Source organism: Thamnophis elegans, chromosome 6, assembly GCF_009769535.1.
Source record: "Thamnophis elegans isolate rThaEle1 chromosome 6, rThaEle1.pri, whole genome shotgun sequence".
NCBI classification, from domain to species: domain Eukaryota; kingdom Metazoa; phylum Chordata; class Lepidosauria; order Squamata; family Colubridae; genus Thamnophis; species Thamnophis elegans.
In genome coordinates, this window is record NC_045546.1 from 66,544,693 (window position 1) to 66,563,812 (window position 19,120).

The following is a 19,120-nucleotide window of genomic DNA, read 5'->3' on the forward strand; positions in this document are numbered from 1 at the left end:
AGGGAAAGGGCCAGGCACAGATGGCTTGACAGCGGTTTACTATAAAAATTTACAGTTAGGAATGGTAGAACCTCTTAGAGAACTATTTAATAAAATTCAAACAGAAGGTAAAGTGCCCCCATCTTGGAAGACAGCGTTTATATCTTTGATACCCAAAGAAAATCAAGATACTACCCAACCCAAAAATTATAGACCTATCTCATTACTTAATGTAGATTATAACATTTTTACTAAAATACTAGCAAATAGGTTAATGTTGGTTATTCAACAATTGATACACACCGAACAAACAGGTTTTATACAGGGGAGACAGATGAAGAGTAATGTCAGACTAATTATTAATGCATTAGAATATTTGGGAAAGAACAACCAAATCAATGCTGCGTTTATATTTCTGGATGCTGAGAAGGCCTTTGATCGAGTTAACTGGCAATTTCTGTTGAAGATATTGCAAAAAATGCAGATAGGAGATAGCTTTTTACAGTCAATCAAAGCAATATACCAACAGCAAACAGCTCAAATCATAGTCAACGGAAGTTTAACAGACCCTTTTCAAATTGGAAAAGGTACAAGACAGGGCTGTCCTTTGTCTCCACTATTGTTCATTATAACTTTGGAAGTATTGTTGAATAAAATACGGGGCTTGGATGGTCTAAAAGGGATCAAGATTAGGCAGCAAGAATACAGAGTCCGTGCTTTTGCGGATGATTTGATCATAATATTGGAACAACCGCAGGAATCTAGTATGGTTTTAATGAATACGATTAATCAATATGTCTGGTTTTAAAATAAATTTAGGAAAAACAAAAATATTAGCTATAAATATGAATACTAAACAAAAGGAAGAACTAGGAGGTATGCTAGGATATGAGGTAGTCAAAAAAGTCAAATATCTTGGGGTTAATATTTTAGCCTCAAACGGGAAATTATATAAGCATAATTATGAACCACTTTGGCGTAGTATACAGATAGAGATGAAAAAATGGGATAAATTGCACTTATCTTTGCTGGGTAGGATAGCGGCAGTGAAAATGAACATCTTACCAAAAATTTTATTTCTTTTTCAAATGTTACCTATACTTAAAAAAGATGCGAATCTTTTAGAATGGCAGAAGGGTATCAATAAATTTGTATGGGCCGGAAAGAAGCCGAGGGTAAAGATGAAAATAATGCAAGATGTACACGAGAGAGGAGGTTTGAAATTACCTAACCTAAAATTATATTATGATGCAGTGGCATTATCTGTAATTAGTGATTGGACTCATTTAACCAACGATAGAATACTGAATATCGAGGGACACGATCTGGTATATGGTTGGCATACTTACTTGTTATTCAACAAAAAATTGGATAAGAATTTTTAAAGTCATATCTTAAGAAATGCTTTACTGCAGGTCTGGAAAAAATACCAATATAAACTAAATGACAAGTTACCCATGTGGGAAATTCCTAGACATGCAATTGAAAATATGAATATAGCACACAAACAGGATGAACCACCTACAGACAACTTCTCACTTTGGAAAGGGGGGTACTACAACTAAAATCTTTAGAGGTATTGAAAGAGGAGAAGGTAGTTCAAACATGGTTCCAGTATGGCCAATTACAGGCCAGGTGGAAAATAGACCAAAAAAGTGGTTTTATCCAAGTTGAGGATAATTTGTTTAAACAAATAAGAGATCAAAGTTTAATGCATATAAAGAGGATATATAATGTACTAATACAGATGGATTCGGAAACAGAATTAGTTAAAGATTGTATGATAAAGTGGGCTCAAAATATTGAAGAACCAATAATGTTGGACACATGGGAAAGAATGTGGGTAAGAAATGTGAAATTCACACAAGCACAAAACCTGAGAGAAAAGTTTTATAAGATGTTCTATAGATGGCATTTAGATCCTAAAAAGCTGGCTTCTATGTATCCGAATGTATAGCCTAAATGTTGGAGATGTGGTTCTCTTGATGCTACATATTTTCATATATGGTGGACCTGTCAAAAGGTTAAGGCATTTTGGATAAAAATGTGGTGGATTATGCAAAATATCTTTAAAAGAAGGATAAAGTTTACTCCTCAGTTATTTTTACTAGGTATATGTACTGACTTTACAGCGGTAGAGACTAATTTGGTTCTGCATCTAATAACGGCAGCAAGACTGTTGGTGGCACAATACTGGAAGAAGGAAGACTTGCCTACAACTCAAGAATGGACATTGAAAGTTACAAACCTAGCCGAGATGGCTAAAATATCGGCATATCTTAAAGATCATTCAAATGAGAGATATAAACGAGACTGGAAAAAATGGATTGACTATATACAAAACAAATACGGGACTAAGAAATTCCAGATAGCCTATGTTTAAGATTAGGAATAATCTAAACTTCTCAAAGTTAGTGCAACAGGAAGAAGCTGAGTTCAATGCAGAGATGTTATTAACTTCTTTTTTTAAAATTTCCTTTGTCTTAACATATTTTAGACTGTGTTTGTTAAAAATCTATACCGTGTACGGGCTCTGGGAAGTCGGGGGGGAAGGGAGGTGGGGTGTTAGGGGGGAGGGGGGAGGGGGGATATATAGTATGTGTTAGATTTCAAGGTAACGCGATTGCACATGTATACTGTTGCTCTTTAATTTCCCTGTAAAATTAGGACAAGCTGAATATATTAACAAATAGTAGAAATACACCGAAGGGAGGAGTAGAGGGATAGAAGAAAGAGGGGTAGAGAGGGTGGGAGAGAGGATTGGAGAGAAGGTGAGAAGGAAGGGGGGGAGTGTACCGGGAGAGAGGAGTGGTAGAGGGGGAGGGGAAGTAGGGTAGAGGGGAATGATGGAGGGAAGATGGAAAGTTGGAGGGGGGCAAAAGAAAGGGTGTATGGAGGGTCGAAGAGGTATATTGGGTTTCTATTTTGGGGGGTATTGTTGACAAGAGGAATGGCTGTGTTTATTGTTTAATGTTATATGGCCCCGGTTATGCACAGTATATATGTGACTGTACGAAAATGAAAAATGGAAAATAAAAACACATTTACACTAAGAAAACTAAAAAAAAAAAAAAAAAAGGATGACAGCTCAAGGTGGACAAATAGGCAGAGATGGGAGACATAGGTTAGTGGGAGCCATTGAAATGTATACAGCAGTCATAAATGCAGGAGGGCTACCAGTCACCTGAAGTTTGATGACATGACCTTAGAGGAAATATCCATAATTTTGATGACCAGCTGTACCTACTATTCAATCAGCTCTGTTGTAACTTTGAAATGTATTGTTTTAAAAAACTTAGCATTTATATAATAAAAGAGGTTATTCTGGAAACATTTTCTACCCTGACCCATGTAGAAATGTCCTGCACTTATTTAAAAGAGTGTCAGTGCTGAGCAAGAATGTAGAAGAAAAACAGAGGAAAAGAGAAAAAGGAAACTGACTGCAATTGCAGAGTGGAGGTTAGGTGGCATAAATTTTAATATATTATCATTACCTTCGAACTTTTTTTTAAGAATATAAGAATATAGAAAACTCCATTGACTTTTCATCATAAAGTCACTTTTTTCACAAATTCTTATACCTCATCTTATTTTTAAAATTATTATAGGCTCTGATAGAAACTTAATACATCACATCACAGGGCATGGGGAAGATTATAGACAAGGTATAAAAAAATGCATTGTTACTGTAATTTTATCTCTGTATTCAAAGAATCATCATTTCATGATGATTCCTCCACACACCCCTCCCAGGCCAAACTAACAAAATGATGCATTATTGTTATTCTACATTCCTTACTTTTTAAAAATAAAAGTAATAGTATGAAAGTGCATTTAAAATATTACATTAAATATTAAAATACTTTTCCATATTTATCTTTGCAATATGAAGACTTGAAATAAAGTTTACCAACGTTTATGTTTAGACGTACTAAAACCAAAGAAAAGTAGTTGAAATGTTAAAATAAATAATCTTCAAAAAATACTACTCAATCTATATTTACATATTCAGCACTGCAAATATAATTAAAATTTCCTATGATTTAGATAAATAATATTAAAGAAAGAAGAAGTAGAGAAAGCATTGTGTACTACCCAGAGGGCAAGTATTCAATCCTGTTTTCTCATGAAATTATATTGGAAATTCAAATCTGTATCCAACATGCATGTTATACAGTGCAATTCATTGTGGGCTATAAGATATGATAAATATTTTGACTTGGGAATTTGACATCTTCCTTTTAATCACACATCTCCAGCTTCAAAAAAGGAGTAACATGCTGCTAATTTTCAAATATTTTGGTTCCTTGACTTCTCTTATAAAAAAATTTCATCTCCTTTGACTTTCCACTGTCTTGTATTATGTTTTCCCAGCATGTGTTGATCTCTTCTTCTGACTAAATAGTGTGCCTACTATACAGCTTATGTTTCTGCATGCCAAGCCTTGAGACAAGCCTTTAAATCATGTACCCTGATATGAAATCCAGAAAGCAGGATTGAAATTCAGCAGGCTCTGACAGGTTTTGGAGAACTGGTAGCAGAAATTTTGAGTAGTTAGGAGAACTGGCAAATACCACCTCTGGCTGGCCCCAGAGTGGGATGGGAATGGAGATTTTGCAATACCCCAGGAATCGGGTGGGAATTGAGATTTTGCAGTATCCTTCCCCTGTCACACCCACCAAGCCACGCCCACAGAACAGGTAGTAAAAGAAATTGAATTTCACAATTGCCAGAAAGTCCACATCCTTGAAAACATAGTGGAAAATATTCACCAGGATATTGGAGAATACATGATAATGAAAGCAAGATGCTGTACTTCCCCCAAATAACCATTATACAGAAATGTACTGTCAGTACAAAATAACCATAATCCCCAAAAGTGATCTATCCAGGGCACCAATTTGTAATCAATCTCTTTGCACATTATTCATATTCTTCATTCTACTAGGCAATGGCAGAGGCAATAAGGATTTCAGGGTGCTATCAGCAAATTCAGAATTACAAGAAGAAAGCTATATAAAAGCATAGATGAAGAAAACAAGATAAAATCCGTCTTATGTACAATACTTTAGATATTATCTACAGTTGGAAAGGTTTCAGTTTGATCAAAAGAACTAACTTCTATTAAGTTCAAAGATTTTTACCCTCAGGTAAATGGCTACAGAATTCAAGTGTAGTTCAGTCAGTAGTTGATTACAAGCAGAATACTTTGGAAGACAATATCCCTTGTTTTTCCCCTAATAACCACAGTACTATTAATAATATTATACTTATTAATAATAAATAATATTCAGTGATGAAAATGCCAGGTCATTCATATAAAATATGTTATAATTTCCTCTGGAGATCAGGATGAACCCAATCCTGTGGGCCTTTTCTAAAGTTCTGAAAATTTGGTTCTATGCCCAGACCTAGGACTTGAGGGATGGTCCATCTACTTGGTTATGTTAGAAATTTGTGTTAAAGTTGCATGGCCACCATATACTTTAACTTTTGGACTATTTATAATTGGTTTTATTTTGTTTTAACACTGTTGGCCATCCAGTTGTTGAGTTGGGCACCATAAGAGAGAGAGGGGGGGGAGGGAGGGAGGGAGGGAGGGAGAGACAGAGATACACACACAGAGAATATTCATAATGATAACTATGAGTCTATGTGTCATATTACATATATACATTTTCAGACTCCATTCTGGTCTACTTAAAATGCTAGTAATCACTAATGAATCCTAGATTTAATAATTAGCACATGCACAAACAAGATTTTAATTTATGTGATAAATAAATAAGTAGTGTTTCCTCTCATTGAGGATTATATTCATAATTGAGTAATCAGATCAAAGTTATTATTTCCTATCTTATTTTTGCATTATAAGTATATTTCTTCTTTAAATCTTCCAATCAATGTCATGTTTTTGTTCAAGATCCATTTCTGTTTTATCATAAGAAACCTTATCAGGTCATGTACTAGTGTAACATTAATAAACCAGCAGCTGTTCATGCATACAATGTAATTGTCAAAAATGGAAGTCTAAGTACATCGGTGAATGTTCCCATGTAAACTAATTATAACCATATGGAAGCCCTTCTGCAGGTTAAGGCTTCCCAATGTACTACTTGCATATGCAGCACAACCTATAGAAAAAATTATCACTCTTCAAATGTTCACCTTAGATGCAAATGCATTATCTGAACTGTCTCCAGCTCAGATTTCTCCTCCTGTTCAGTTACTATAACTGAAACTTTATCATGCAAAATAGTCCATATACATTTAAGTGGAGTTTGTGGAGTTGGCTGTGGTTCTTACACAGAATTTGAAAACACACACACACACACACACACACACACACACACACACACACACACAAAAAGACTTTAACATTTATATGATATCCAAAATAGAACTATCCTTTCAACTACTTTTCATAGGTAATTCCCCAGTACAGAGTTTTAATTCTCTAAACTGTTTAAATACTTTGAAGAAACAAACTTAATACAATAAGTTTGTAATAATGTAATACGTATATATAAAAATGTAATTAGTACACCTATTTTTTAAGCTGGTGGCTTATAAATGCATATAATTCTTTGGGCACATCATGAAGAAATGTACAAAACATATTCATTTGTAAATATTTATCAATACAAATATATACCTTAACTTTAAGTGAAGTAACCAATATATTGCATGGCCATTTTCAGCATTAGTACATACTTTAAAAGTGAATATACTATCTATATCAGGGCTGTCAAACTCCCAGATCACAGGCCAGATGCATCATATGCTGGCCACTCCCATGGCCATTTCAGCAAAGTGGGGAAAGTCCAGATACATCACGTGATGCAGCTGTGATGACGTGAGTTTGACACCCCTGATCTATTAGAGGTGATCAGGACACCACATTCTGAAAAACAGTTTACTCAATGAAACATAAATGAGATCATTCCATAAGATCTTTCTAATTGGTTAGCTATTATATATTTGTCTGATACACCATTCCCAAGGTTTTTATTACCATTTCTATTGCATTATGTTTTCTGCATAATACTTCTGAAAAATTAAGTATATTTCTTGTCTTGAGAGTGCAAGGTCCTCTACATTTTCCTTTAGGAATCTTGGTTGCAAAGAAGGGATTTGAAAGCTAAAATGAAGAATATAAAAGGCAGAGCTCAGAAGGTGAAAGGATACAAAAATTGCATAGGATTAAAAAGAGAGTAGCTGAAGAAGATACAGAAGACACAAATGGAAACTACAAAAAGCTCATAAAAGCTCATTCCATATAGATATTCATATTATACCCAGAAGCATCCTTCAGCTAACAAAACCACATTATTAATAGCCAAAAATATAATATAATTCAAATAGCTGTCTCTATTATAATGTAATATTCTGCCATACTATTTGGTTTTGGCACTTCGGCAGTTTTCAGCACAATCTCTTCCCTCTTGCCCATTACCTGCTATGTATTTACCAGATTGTTTCTGCACAATATTTCAGGATTTCCCCAAAACCTATTGCTTACTAAAGCCACATAATCTTTACATTTACACAGTATTTGACAACAATTTGCAAACTACAAAATGTGAATCTTATATACTGTATTCATCTATGAATGTAAATTAGATTTATTGTATAGTGATGTGCACTGGCTTAAAAATGTTACTTCTGTATTCCCTCCATTGGCTTCTTTGAGTCTTTTTCTTTTCTTTATAGGTTTATCGATTTAGTGACTTTGGTCTTTATACAATCTGCATGTCTAAATTGATTTAAACACAGCTGAAATTTTGTTACTTTGGCTAAGTCCTGCAATTTGCACTGAACAAATGGCTCTGTGGCTCACTGTCCAGTGTTACTTAATTACACCGTTTTTGTGCTTGTGATAGAATTTATGTCCTTGCTACATTGTATGCAAAGTCTAACTCTAATCCTTCATTTTTGGAAGCACTTCTTCATTTTCAGATAAATAATGAATTGCCATTAAATCTTATTTCATCTCATTCCTTCTGATAATATTACTAAAACCAGAATGAGTCTAGATCAGGAGACTATGCTATAAGGGTATCTTTAACTGTTAAACTGTTAATCTCTCATTTGACTTTATTTGAATCTTACAGAACTTCTCCTGACTGGAGTGGTGTTTTCTCCACTTTCCAAGAAAATGATAGATTAATGCTAATTCAGTTCAGAGCACCTCTATGTTGAATCAGATAGTGATGAATTTGTGTTGATGTTCACTGTGTTAAATGGTTTCTCACACTTTTCTTCTACTGAGCTGAGAGGAAATTATGAGTTGATGGAGTTCTATTATTTTTTTCCTAGGACAACAGATTAATTAAAAATGGCTGTTGCAAATGGAAATTTTATTACTTTTTTCAGTATTTATCTTCCTGATGATACATTATTAGTTGTCTGTAGCAATATACTGTCAATATATCTTTAATATAAATATATTGAAAGTACATTCAGGCTGTCTCAGATTTGTCTTGGTTGTTAATAAATTACATTATTAGTGTAAAGGGCATTCTCACTCAGGAAACAATTCTCATAGCTGTAAAGAGGAAAAATAAAATGTGATCTCTTGAAACAATAAATCACAGTTTGATAAAGTTGGATTTAATTTGTAAGAATTCTAAAATCATTTTCTTCTTATATTAAGTTGCTTAACTAAATTCTTAATTATTTCTGCACTAAATACCCCAGAACTGGATATATTTTTCAGGGAAGACGATATTGTTCTTGGAAATCCAGAGCTAATGGACTGAGTCTTTAGCACTTTATAATATAATGATCACAAAAGTAAAAAGAGACAGCTAGGGGTTTATTCTGTATAACCTCCTTGTCTATAGTTCTATCTCTATCTAAGATAATCCGAGGCCACTACCCTCTGCTTTTCTTCCTAAGTATACAAGCACAGAGTGCATGCTGTTTGACTCTCCTCCTAATAGAATTAGCCATGTTTTACCTTCCTTGTGAGCAGGGGTGAAATTCAGCAGGTTCTGCCAGGTTTTGGAGAACCGGTAGCGGAAATTTTGAGTAGTTTGAAAAACTACTCTGGCTGGCCCCAGGGTGGGGTGGGAATGGCGATTTTGCAATATTCTTCCCCTGGAGTGTGGTGGGAATGGAGATTTTGCAGTATCCTTCCCCTGTCACACCCACCAAGCCACGCCCACAGAACCGGTAGTAAAAAAAATGTGAATTTCACCACTGCTTGTGAGGTGTTTCTGGTAAAGAAACCTCATCTCTATTACAGTTTCAAAAGCTGCTTCACTAATTATTATTCAGGTCAATTGTGTACTCTAGGGAATGAATACTTCACAGAATACTTCAACTTCCAACAAGTTTATAGGCACCAGTGACTGAAACAAAATGGGAGAAGACTTTTCATAAAGGAAAGAAAAAATATGTGAGTCTCCTAAGCAGCAATTTAAAGATCAGGAAAGAAAGCAGAAAACTTAGATAAAAGGTATCAAGAAAGTTCAGCCTATGTCACTAAAGTTTTTGTGATAGACAAAAGGAAGTGACCCACAAGCACGGCAAGAGCAAAGAACCTGAAAAGCTGCAAGTGACTGAACAGCTGCTGGGATCAACAGCTGGTAGTGAGACACATTATTTTACATTTATAGGATTTAGACTAAGCAAAAGAGTTTGAAAAACTATCTCACAGCTATACAAGAAATAAATCAGAATTGTCCTTTGTCAAAAAAAAAATCCACAACAAATTCTCCATCAGGATGTGTGTGTGTGTGTGTGTGTGTGTGTGTGTGTGAGAGAGAGAGAGAGAGAGAAAACTTTTTTCAGGTCAGCTAGAAGAGTAAACCATGCATTTTGCATTATATGCAGATATTCAGCTATATGTTGAACACTGGTAGAATCCACTTCTGGAGCCGAGGTGGCGCAGTGGTTAAATGCAGCACTGCAGGCTACTGCTAGATCAGCAGTTCAGCGGTTCAAATCTCACCGGCTCAGGGTTGACTCAGCCTTCCATCCTTCCGAGGTGGGTAAAATGAGGACCCGGATTGTTGGGGGCAATATGCTGACTCTCTGTAAACCGCTTAGAGAGGGCTGAAAGCCCTATGAAGCGGTATATAAGTCTACTGCTATTGCTATTGCTATAACAATCCTTTCAGTTGTACATGATTTATTTAAAGCTTGGCAGCCTTGAATCTCTGGAAGATACATGATTGAAAGCTACTCCCTAATTTTTGCATTTGTCTCCAGATTTAAATGTGGCAGTGTTTAGATAACTATTGAATCTAAATGTCCAAAAACACATAGATCTGATTGCTTGTTTGACTAATTTACCAAATATACCAAAGCTCTTGGCAATAGAAAACAAGATTTCCGTGAACTTTTTTAAAATCAGATTTATTGAAAGAGAAATGGTATTTCACTGCTGAAATCTCAACAAATGCATACTTTCACTCACTTTACCTATAACAATTTCTAAATTTACTAGCGCAGGTACTTTTCAATTTTCTTGCTAACACCCATTTGATTGAGAGGGAAGATTGTCTTCCTGTATGTAATTTTTTTAGCTGATGTTCCAAGGTAACAATCTTTGATAAACCACTATCCAGTTTCAACTTAGCTTTCTTCATAGGCTTATTATTAATTAAATAAAAGAAAACACTAACTTTCACTGATTTTAATATCCTGACAGTAAGAAGGATTAATCAATGTAACAAGCTGCCTTCTGTAACTGTGGGTGTTCACTGGAGATTTTCAAGAAAAGATTGGATAACCATTTGTCCAGGGCGGTGTAAGGACTTGGACAAGAAATTGGTCTAGAAGACCTCCATGGTCGCTTCTAGCATTATAATTTTATATTCTAAGTGTATAGATCATAAGGTGAAGCAATTCTACACTTTTAAACCTGACCTTAATGCAAATCTTAAATTACCAGGATTGAGAAAGGTTTCTTTTGTATTTTCCTCTTTTTTGCCTCTCCATGGTCATGATTTATTAATAGCCTTTTTCTGTATAACAAATTATATGTAATTTAGTTCTTAAACCCTTAATCATCTAAAAATAAATTGAAAGTAACAATCAGAAATGTCATATAATAAAATAACTATACATATAATTGTATCCTTACTGTTTCCCTGAAATAAATAGAAGTAAAAGTTAAAATATGGTGGGGGTGGATATTAACAACAATAACAGTGTAAGTAATACATTTTCAACAACTAAATTAGCTTCTTCACAGGATAACAGAACTAAAATAAAGATTCTATTTCATCTTAACACAAGTATTGGAAAGCAATTCAGTAAAGATAAAATTATTTCATCAAGCACTACAATAGTTTGAATAAAGTTCTAATAAAGGGGAATATTTATAAGGATGAAACGAGGGGTTCTTGGTGCTCCCCGACCTTGGTTGTTTTCTTGCAGATGTTTCATTACCCAAACTAGATAACACACACTGATTATGTTATCTAATTTGGGTAATGCACCGTCTATAAGAACACAACCAAGGTCAAGTGCATAACTGTTGAAGTGAACAGTTATGCACTTGAGTGAGCTAGAATCATGCCCAAAGGTTGTCCTGTCTTATAGATATGTTGTCCTTCAAAACTTTAAAACTCTCTTTACTACAGTTTAAGTTACCAACCACTCTTCAAAATAGGTTTAAGATTAACCTGTTCTAAATTCTTGCAGTCACTGTTTACTACAGAAAATATTAGTTTTTTTTTAAAAAGACACCTTTGTGAATTGCTAAAACACCAATAAAAAGAAAAGAAGCTGTGATCGAAAATAAAAATATATACTTAAAACCTCTAATTACCTGTAACAGTTAATTCTGTGGTTCTTCTGACAGAAAAGAGTCCATACTTTAATTCACAAGTGTAATTGCCAATGTCATCTTCTGTAACCTCCCGGATAACAAGAATATCCTTTTTGAACAAAACGCTTGGTCTCCAGGTTGTGACTTGGCATTCCTATGCAAAGATAATTACAGTATTTTAGTAAGTATAGCCCTTGTACTTTTATTTGAGACATCAGTTTGATTCAAAACCTATAATCTTAAAAGCTTTATAAAAAAAAGTCTCAAAACCAGTACAAAGTTCATTGCATTGCTTGACAGGAAACTATTTTAGGACACATTTAGAAGGAAAATATGCCCATTCACATAAGGACTTATTCATCTTTCATTTTCTTTTTCACCAATTCTCAATTTTCTCCTCTGGAATCATATTCTTATAACAATGAAATAGAAATAGAAAAACTGCTTCATGGAAATATGTAGTTGCTTCACATATTCTTATGGAGAAAACACTTTTTCTCCTATTGGTAGATCTTTAATTCTGTGAAACACAAATATATTTTAAAATATTTTTGAGTAGAAAATTTCTCATGGATGGAATGAGGTTATATGTATGCACACAAATCTTTTGTCTTTTATTTCACGAAAATTTCTGTAGAGGTTTCATGCATTCTGGCTTCTTTTTATGTTACCATAAATGCAAGAGAAAGATATCAAATTAGGGCTTCTCCTAAATCCCACAATAGGATTAATGGAACAGCCAGGAATGCTTTAATGTTTTGAAAAAAAATGAAACAAATGAATTGTTATATATTATGAACCATCTATAGTAATAAAATGAGCACAAATATCTCACCAATAAAAGGGGGGGGGAATTCGGCACGTGGAGAACAATTAAAGGGAAAAAAGCTGGCCTCTTCTTCATCGGTAAGAAATGTTTCAAGAGGCAGTACTCTGACCAATGTGCTATCCAGCCACCCTATTTGCTTGTATACTACTGTCTACTTTATCAGAAGTTATGAAGTATATTTAAAAAAGGGAATATGTAAACTAATGATGGGGAAAGAAGGATCATAGAAGTTCAGGAAGGAAAGAAGAGGAAATGTAGGAAGCATAATCTATACTACAGTCTTTCATAAAATAGTTATTGGCTGCTACATTGTTCTTGAATTGCTTAAGTTCCCATGGTTTATTTTTTCATGGCTGAGTCACTAGTTCCATTAGTAATATACTTATTTTATTAAGAGAATGAGGCAAATTTATTTGTTTAAAATGATGTGATTCTTTCCTCTTCCATAGGAAATATCTTTCTTTGGATATGGCAACTGGATAAAAGTATATATTTAAAGAGGGTGACACATTCATTTCTGGGTCAGGCATGTTATGGGTGCAACAGTACAGTGTTAAATACCATCTACTGGAGCCAGGGACTGAGACATTAGTTATTAAAATAACTAATGCAGCTTCACTTTTAAAACCTAAAGTATGATTTCTTTGATTCATCTTTTAATTTTTTTTCATTTATGCACAGAAACACCTTGTTAGAACTATATACCTTGGGTTTTTAAAACTATCATTGTACATTATGAATGTGTCTATTATCTAATTACTGAATGCCTGAACATATTTTATAATATATAAAGAATGCAATAGCTATGTATACAATTGAAAATATAAACAAAGAAATTTCATTTTCAGTAACAAAAAAATGACCTACTGCATTTAGAAATTTGTCCATCAAATATCACATTGCTACAACACTCCCCCCCCCCATTTTTCAGTTAACCTTTTTCTAATTATACTTTTCAAAATCTTATGAACCCGTGTATTCTATGTAAAAGAAAAATTCAGATACTAGAAATGGAGCAAAAGAAGACATAATATTTTGTTCAAGATTTTTAACATTTCTTACCTTATACCATAAGATTTCTGGCTCTCTATATGGTATTAAAAAATCCTGTATGTTGGGGCATGAAATTTCCTTGCTTTTGCTAAGTTCAGCTTTTTCTGAATATTTCATCTTTGAATTGTAGCACAGACCAGTGTCATTTTCACCCACTGTCAGTGAAATGGATACCTTCATACAATAAGTAGAGTTTCTGCCATGAAACAAAATACAAATAAGAAAAAATGGTTAAAAACAGCATTAATTTCTGTAAATGCCGTAATGTGTTTTCAAGCAAACAGGAATCGTCATCAGTTCAGTAAAATGAGGGGGTGTGTGTGTGTGTCCAATTTTAAATTCTTATTTAATTTAGAAGAATTAATACGTTTCATTTACTTTGCAAAAAGAATTACACTTCAAAATTTCCTTAATTCTAATTATGGCAAGACAAGTTCCTGCATGGAGGGAGTAAAGTTATAAAGCCAGTTATTTACTAATCAGTATTAACATTTTAATGTTCCTATTATGATCAAAAACTATCACCCTTTGAAACTGAACTAATCAGTTTGTAGCAATATATTTTAAGCCTTCCACACCAGAGGTGGTATTGTGCCAGTTCGCATTGGTTTGGGCAAACCGATAGTGGTGGCGGTGCAAGGCTCCACCCACCCACCCAGATGTCATTACGGACCTTCCGTGCATGCCCAGATGTGCGCATGCTCCCACTACCAAACCGGTAGTGAAATAAAGAGGATACCATTACTGCTTTGCACCATAAACATGAAAATAAATTCATCTATTTGTTACATTATTTTTTTTGAATGAATCAACAATTAAAAGAAATATTCCTATAATGTTTATTTTATTTATTTAAATTTAGCTACCACCCATCTCATTCTCAGAGCGACCTACTTAATAACAGAGTGACTTGCTTAATAACAACCAATGTAAATTGCAGCCTTATAAAAATACCACCTACTCATTTATTATATTCCTGTATCTCTTTACTTTCAACCATTCTGCCCAAGTGGCTTAAGTATACAGCACTTTCAGGTAATATAAATGAGCATAGTCAAAACTTCCATGTTTTTATATTCTAACTGACCATTTTCTCCTACTTATGCAGTTTCATTATGTTCACAGAGAATCTGGAAATATGTGACTTGCTTCTCTCAGTTAGATGGTGCTGATGAATATGAATAAAAATGAAAATGGGAAGTATTTGTTTCAGTTTAGTTTTGTTTTGCCTGGGTAGATTAAGATAACATATGATTCTTTTTGCTGTACCAGCATCCAATCTGTTTGGATGTTTCTAAGCATCAATACACATAAAGTGCATTTATATTCTCTCATATATGATCTGTTGAGATAGTTTGTAATTTAAATGTTTCATCCATCGAGAAAGACAATACAGTGATATTTGCAATTTGTGAAATAAATAGAAAATATAACCAAAGACGGATCAGTAGACCTTGATTTTAGGGGATAAGAATATGCCTATAAAGGAAATGATAAAGTAGGATTATCAACAATATCTGGAGATAATAGCCCTCTCTGTTCCTCCCTTGAGAATAGGCAATGTCAAACAACACTGAAATCAGGAAATCTTTCTCTGCAGAAGAGACCAAAATCCCAGGGGTCCAACAAGTACCAAAAACCTTGTTGGGGGATGTTTTATCGAGAGAACCACAGTACGATAGTAATGGAAGCCAGGATAAACTGAAATTGGTGCTCCCAACAGACCAGTGGCTCAACAATAACCAGGAAATCCTAATGATGGAAAATGGATTAGTCTAGAGGGGGTCCAAACTGTATGTCCTCTCAGGGTTGAGGCTGGAAGTTCTACAGCAAAGCCATGAGGAGGAACTAGGAGGCCACTTTGAATTCCTAAAAATGCTCCACCTCACCAGACATCAATTTTGGTGGCCAAAGATGGAATCAGAGATGGAAGATTACGTAAAAAGACCATTGGCTTACCTGAAGGGTCCTTCTCTATGCACCGTGGGAGAGTCCAAGTAATGGGTTTTTCAGTCTGCTTGCCCTGAACTGAGAAAATCTTTTCCCTGGCCACGCCTCCTGGCGTGGCTCCATTCTCCAGAAAAAATAGAAAGTTCTGGCCGAGAGGATGGTCAAGAAGAGTCCAATGACCAATTTAGCTGACACGGAGAGCACGCATCCCGGGACGAATCTGGGTGGGTTGGACTCTCCCGCGGTGCACAGAGAAGGACCCTTCAGGTAAGCCAATGGTCTTTCTCCTGTGCACAGCTTGGAGAGTCCAAGCAATGGGACATACCCAAATTACTGTCCATCTGGGCGGGCAGGAACAACTGCCTGGAGTACCCTCCTGCCGAAAGGCGCCTCAGCTGAGGCAAAACCGTCCGGTCTGCAGAGTCTGACAAAGGGCGACGGCGACGACCACGTGGCCGCCCCACAAACCTCCGCGATGGAATATTGGACGATCCCAGCTGCAACGGTGGCCGTGGTTCCCGTAGAGAGTGTAGTGGAGTGACGCAGAGTGCCCTAGACTGACTCTTGTAGGCAGAGGCGATGCACGCCCTCAACCATCTGCCAATGGTGGAGAAGGGGACTTCCTTGCCGAAGGAGCCGGACTGGAAGGATACAAACAGGGCCCCAGACGTACGGAAGCCTGAGGACTGGTGTAGGTAGATTTTCAGAGCGTGGCACACAACCAGCTCATGCCAGGAACGCTCCTGAGCGCAAGAAAGGCGAGGTCAAACAAGCCGCAAGATGACCTCTTGCGCCCTATGGAGCCAGGTGGTGACCTTCGGAATGAAGGAAGGGCAAGGTTCAAAGCGACCCTGTCGGGAGGAACGATGCACAGGTTCTGGTGGACCGACAGGAACGCCAACCCGGAATACGGTGGGCAGATGTGAAGGCCATCAGGAACGCCGTCTACAGCGTAAGATGTCAGAGGAAGACCAAGCGTAGCGGCCCGAAGGGCAGAGATTGAAAACCTGCGGCACCGCAGACAGTAGCCAGGCAGGAAACGATGCACTGTGGGAGGACAAAGAATGGAGATGTCCTTCAGGAAACAACGTACCCTGGGAATCCTACTGAATGACAAGGGAGGATCCCCGAACCAGACAGTGGACAAGGCCGCTCCCTGGTGCTGCAGTGTGTTCGGGAACAGGCTATTTCCAAGGCCCCCCACAAGAAATCCAACATGTGGTCCACCGGTGCTGAGACCGGGGCAATGAGAAGGGTCTCACACCACCTGGAAGGGATGCCCAGGTGGCATCGTAGATTCTCGTCGTGGAGGAAGGTTGAACAGCTTGAAGGGTGTGCACCACCTCCTCTGACAAGCCTTTGTTCCCGAGCAGGTCCCCCTCAGGGGCCAGGTGGCCAACCGGAGTCACAGGTGACCGGATGGACAACAGCCTTCCAGCAGAGGGAGACCTGATCGGGGGAACCCGCCACGGGGAAGGGACACCGACGGGCTGACCAAGGCGGCGAGCCACGATCCCCGGGCCCGCAGGGAGTCACAAAGAACACCTCCGCCCCCCGCTATGCTCCTGGAAGATACTTGCGGTAAGAGAGGAAGAGGATGGAAGGCGCAAGGAGTCTCCGGGCCAGTGGCACCGCAGAGCGTCCGTTCCTCTTGTCCTTGGAGACAGGCAGCGGAAAGGGATCACCTGAGCTGAGTGTTCTCCCTGGTGGCGAAGAGGCCCACCGGCGGCAGACCAAATTCGTGGAAGAGGCGATGGAAGAGTGCAGGATTGAGATGCCACTCGGCAGGATCTCTAGTGGGCCTGCTGAGACAGTCTGCTTGGGTGTTGGCTACACTCAAGATGAGGTCGGAGCACATGGATTCCAGGTGATGTTCTGCCCAGTGGCCCAGGGCCTCCGCCATCAGTAGGTTGGAATCAGGCACCACCCTGGCGGACGATGAGCACCTCAGTGATCACATTGTCCAACCTCAGGAGGACGTGACGACGGCAAACAGACAAAGGAGATGACGAGCCGACCTGGCCGCCCTTAGTTCCAGAAGATTGATGCTGCGACGAGATTCTGATGCGGACCACTTGCCCTGGACCACGAGGGGACCCAGGTGCGCTCCCCAGCTGGTAGTGACAGTGGTGACAACAACCACGTTGTGCCCCCTGAAGATGGTGCCCCTCGAGGATAGTTGACGAGGCCCGCCATTGGAGGGACCATTTTACGGTCAGGGGCACGGGAATCAGTTGGGTCAAGTCGCTGTCGGCCCTCAGGCGAAGCAGGAGGGGCCACTGCAGCGTCATGGAGTGTAGACGGGCCCAGGGAACGATCAACAGGTGCAAATCCATTTCCCCAGCAACTGTGAAGAGAATCACAGGGACCTGCCTTGCACGTAGCAATATGTAAGCCAGAGACCATGGAGCCTCCACCCTGTCCTGGGGCAGGAAAACCTGACATGCATGACGTCTATCACTGCCCCCAGGAGACTGGTTCTGGGGAAGGAACAAGACGACTCTACTCCAAGTTGAGAGAGGACCACGAATTCCGGGGGTCCGCATGGAGATGCGGAGGTCCCGCACAGCTTGTTGCCTGGAAGACGACTGGAGATGATGATGCCATCCAGGCCGCATTGCAAACATATTGGCCTGCACCTGAGGAGCACTGCCACCACCGCCAGGACCTTCGTGAAGGTTCTGGATGCCGACGACAGGCCGAATGGAAGAACTCTGTAATGAAAAGCCAGCCGGCATAGAAAAGGTGCAGGAACCTCCTGTGCTGGGGACGGATGGGAGCATGAAGATATGCCCCCTCCAAATCGATGGAAGCCAGAGGGACTCCCTGGCCGATCCCCGCCAGGAGTGGCGAGAGGGACTGCAACTTGAACCTCCGATAGGCAAGGTGCCGGTTGAGGTACTAGGGATCCAAGATGCCCCTCCACCAAGGTCATGGGCACAAGGAAGAGGATGGAGGGAAAAATACCACCCCTTCTGGCCTGAAGACGCCCGTACTATGCCCTTGCCTCTAGAAGGTGAAAGACCTTCTGGACCATCCGCCCCCTTCTCAGAGGCAGGGGGAGAGGGTCACCTGATGAAGGTCCTGGGGGATGGAGACAGGAACCCCAGGGAGAGGCCCCCTATGATGGACCCTAGCATCCAAGCGTCCACAGCCTTCCGGGTCCAAGGGGAGGCGAACAACTGCAGGCGACCCCCGATGGGGGCGACCTCGGCAGTCACCTAGACTTACAGAAGAGCCCACCGAAGGCCCCCCCCCATTTGAGCCTGCGAAACATCATATTGTGTCCCTCCTGTCTCGAAAGGAGGAGCCGTCCTGAGGCCTGACTCCGACTGGCCTGCGGGTCTATCGGAAGGGTTGAAGGGGGTGGATGTGGAGGGCTCAGAGAGGCGAAGGGCTGTCTCCTAGGATAAGGGATAGACTGACGGTCTTGCTTCTTGGAAGCGGAAGACAAGACCTTCCTACTGCCCTTTGACTTCCGGAGCCTCCCCGAATAGCCTGGCACCCGAGAGGCCGATGCCAGC

The 19,120-nt window shown here is 38.8% G+C and overlaps 1 protein-coding gene across 1 annotated transcript in view; it reads right to left on the reverse strand.

The window, feature by feature from the left end:
- IL1RAPL1 (interleukin 1 receptor accessory protein like 1) overlaps positions 1 to 19,120 on the reverse strand; it is a 726,118-nt gene that overhangs the window by 343,976 nt on the left and 363,022 nt on the right. The window contains exons 3-4 of the mRNA XM_032220482.1: positions 13,656 to 13,842; positions 11,765 to 11,918 (exon numbers count right to left, since the gene is read on the reverse strand). Of these exons, the coding sequence (XP_032076373.1) occupies positions 11,765 to 11,918; positions 13,656 to 13,842 (341 nt within the window). The remainder of the gene's footprint in view (positions 1 to 11,764; positions 11,919 to 13,655; positions 13,843 to 19,120) is intronic.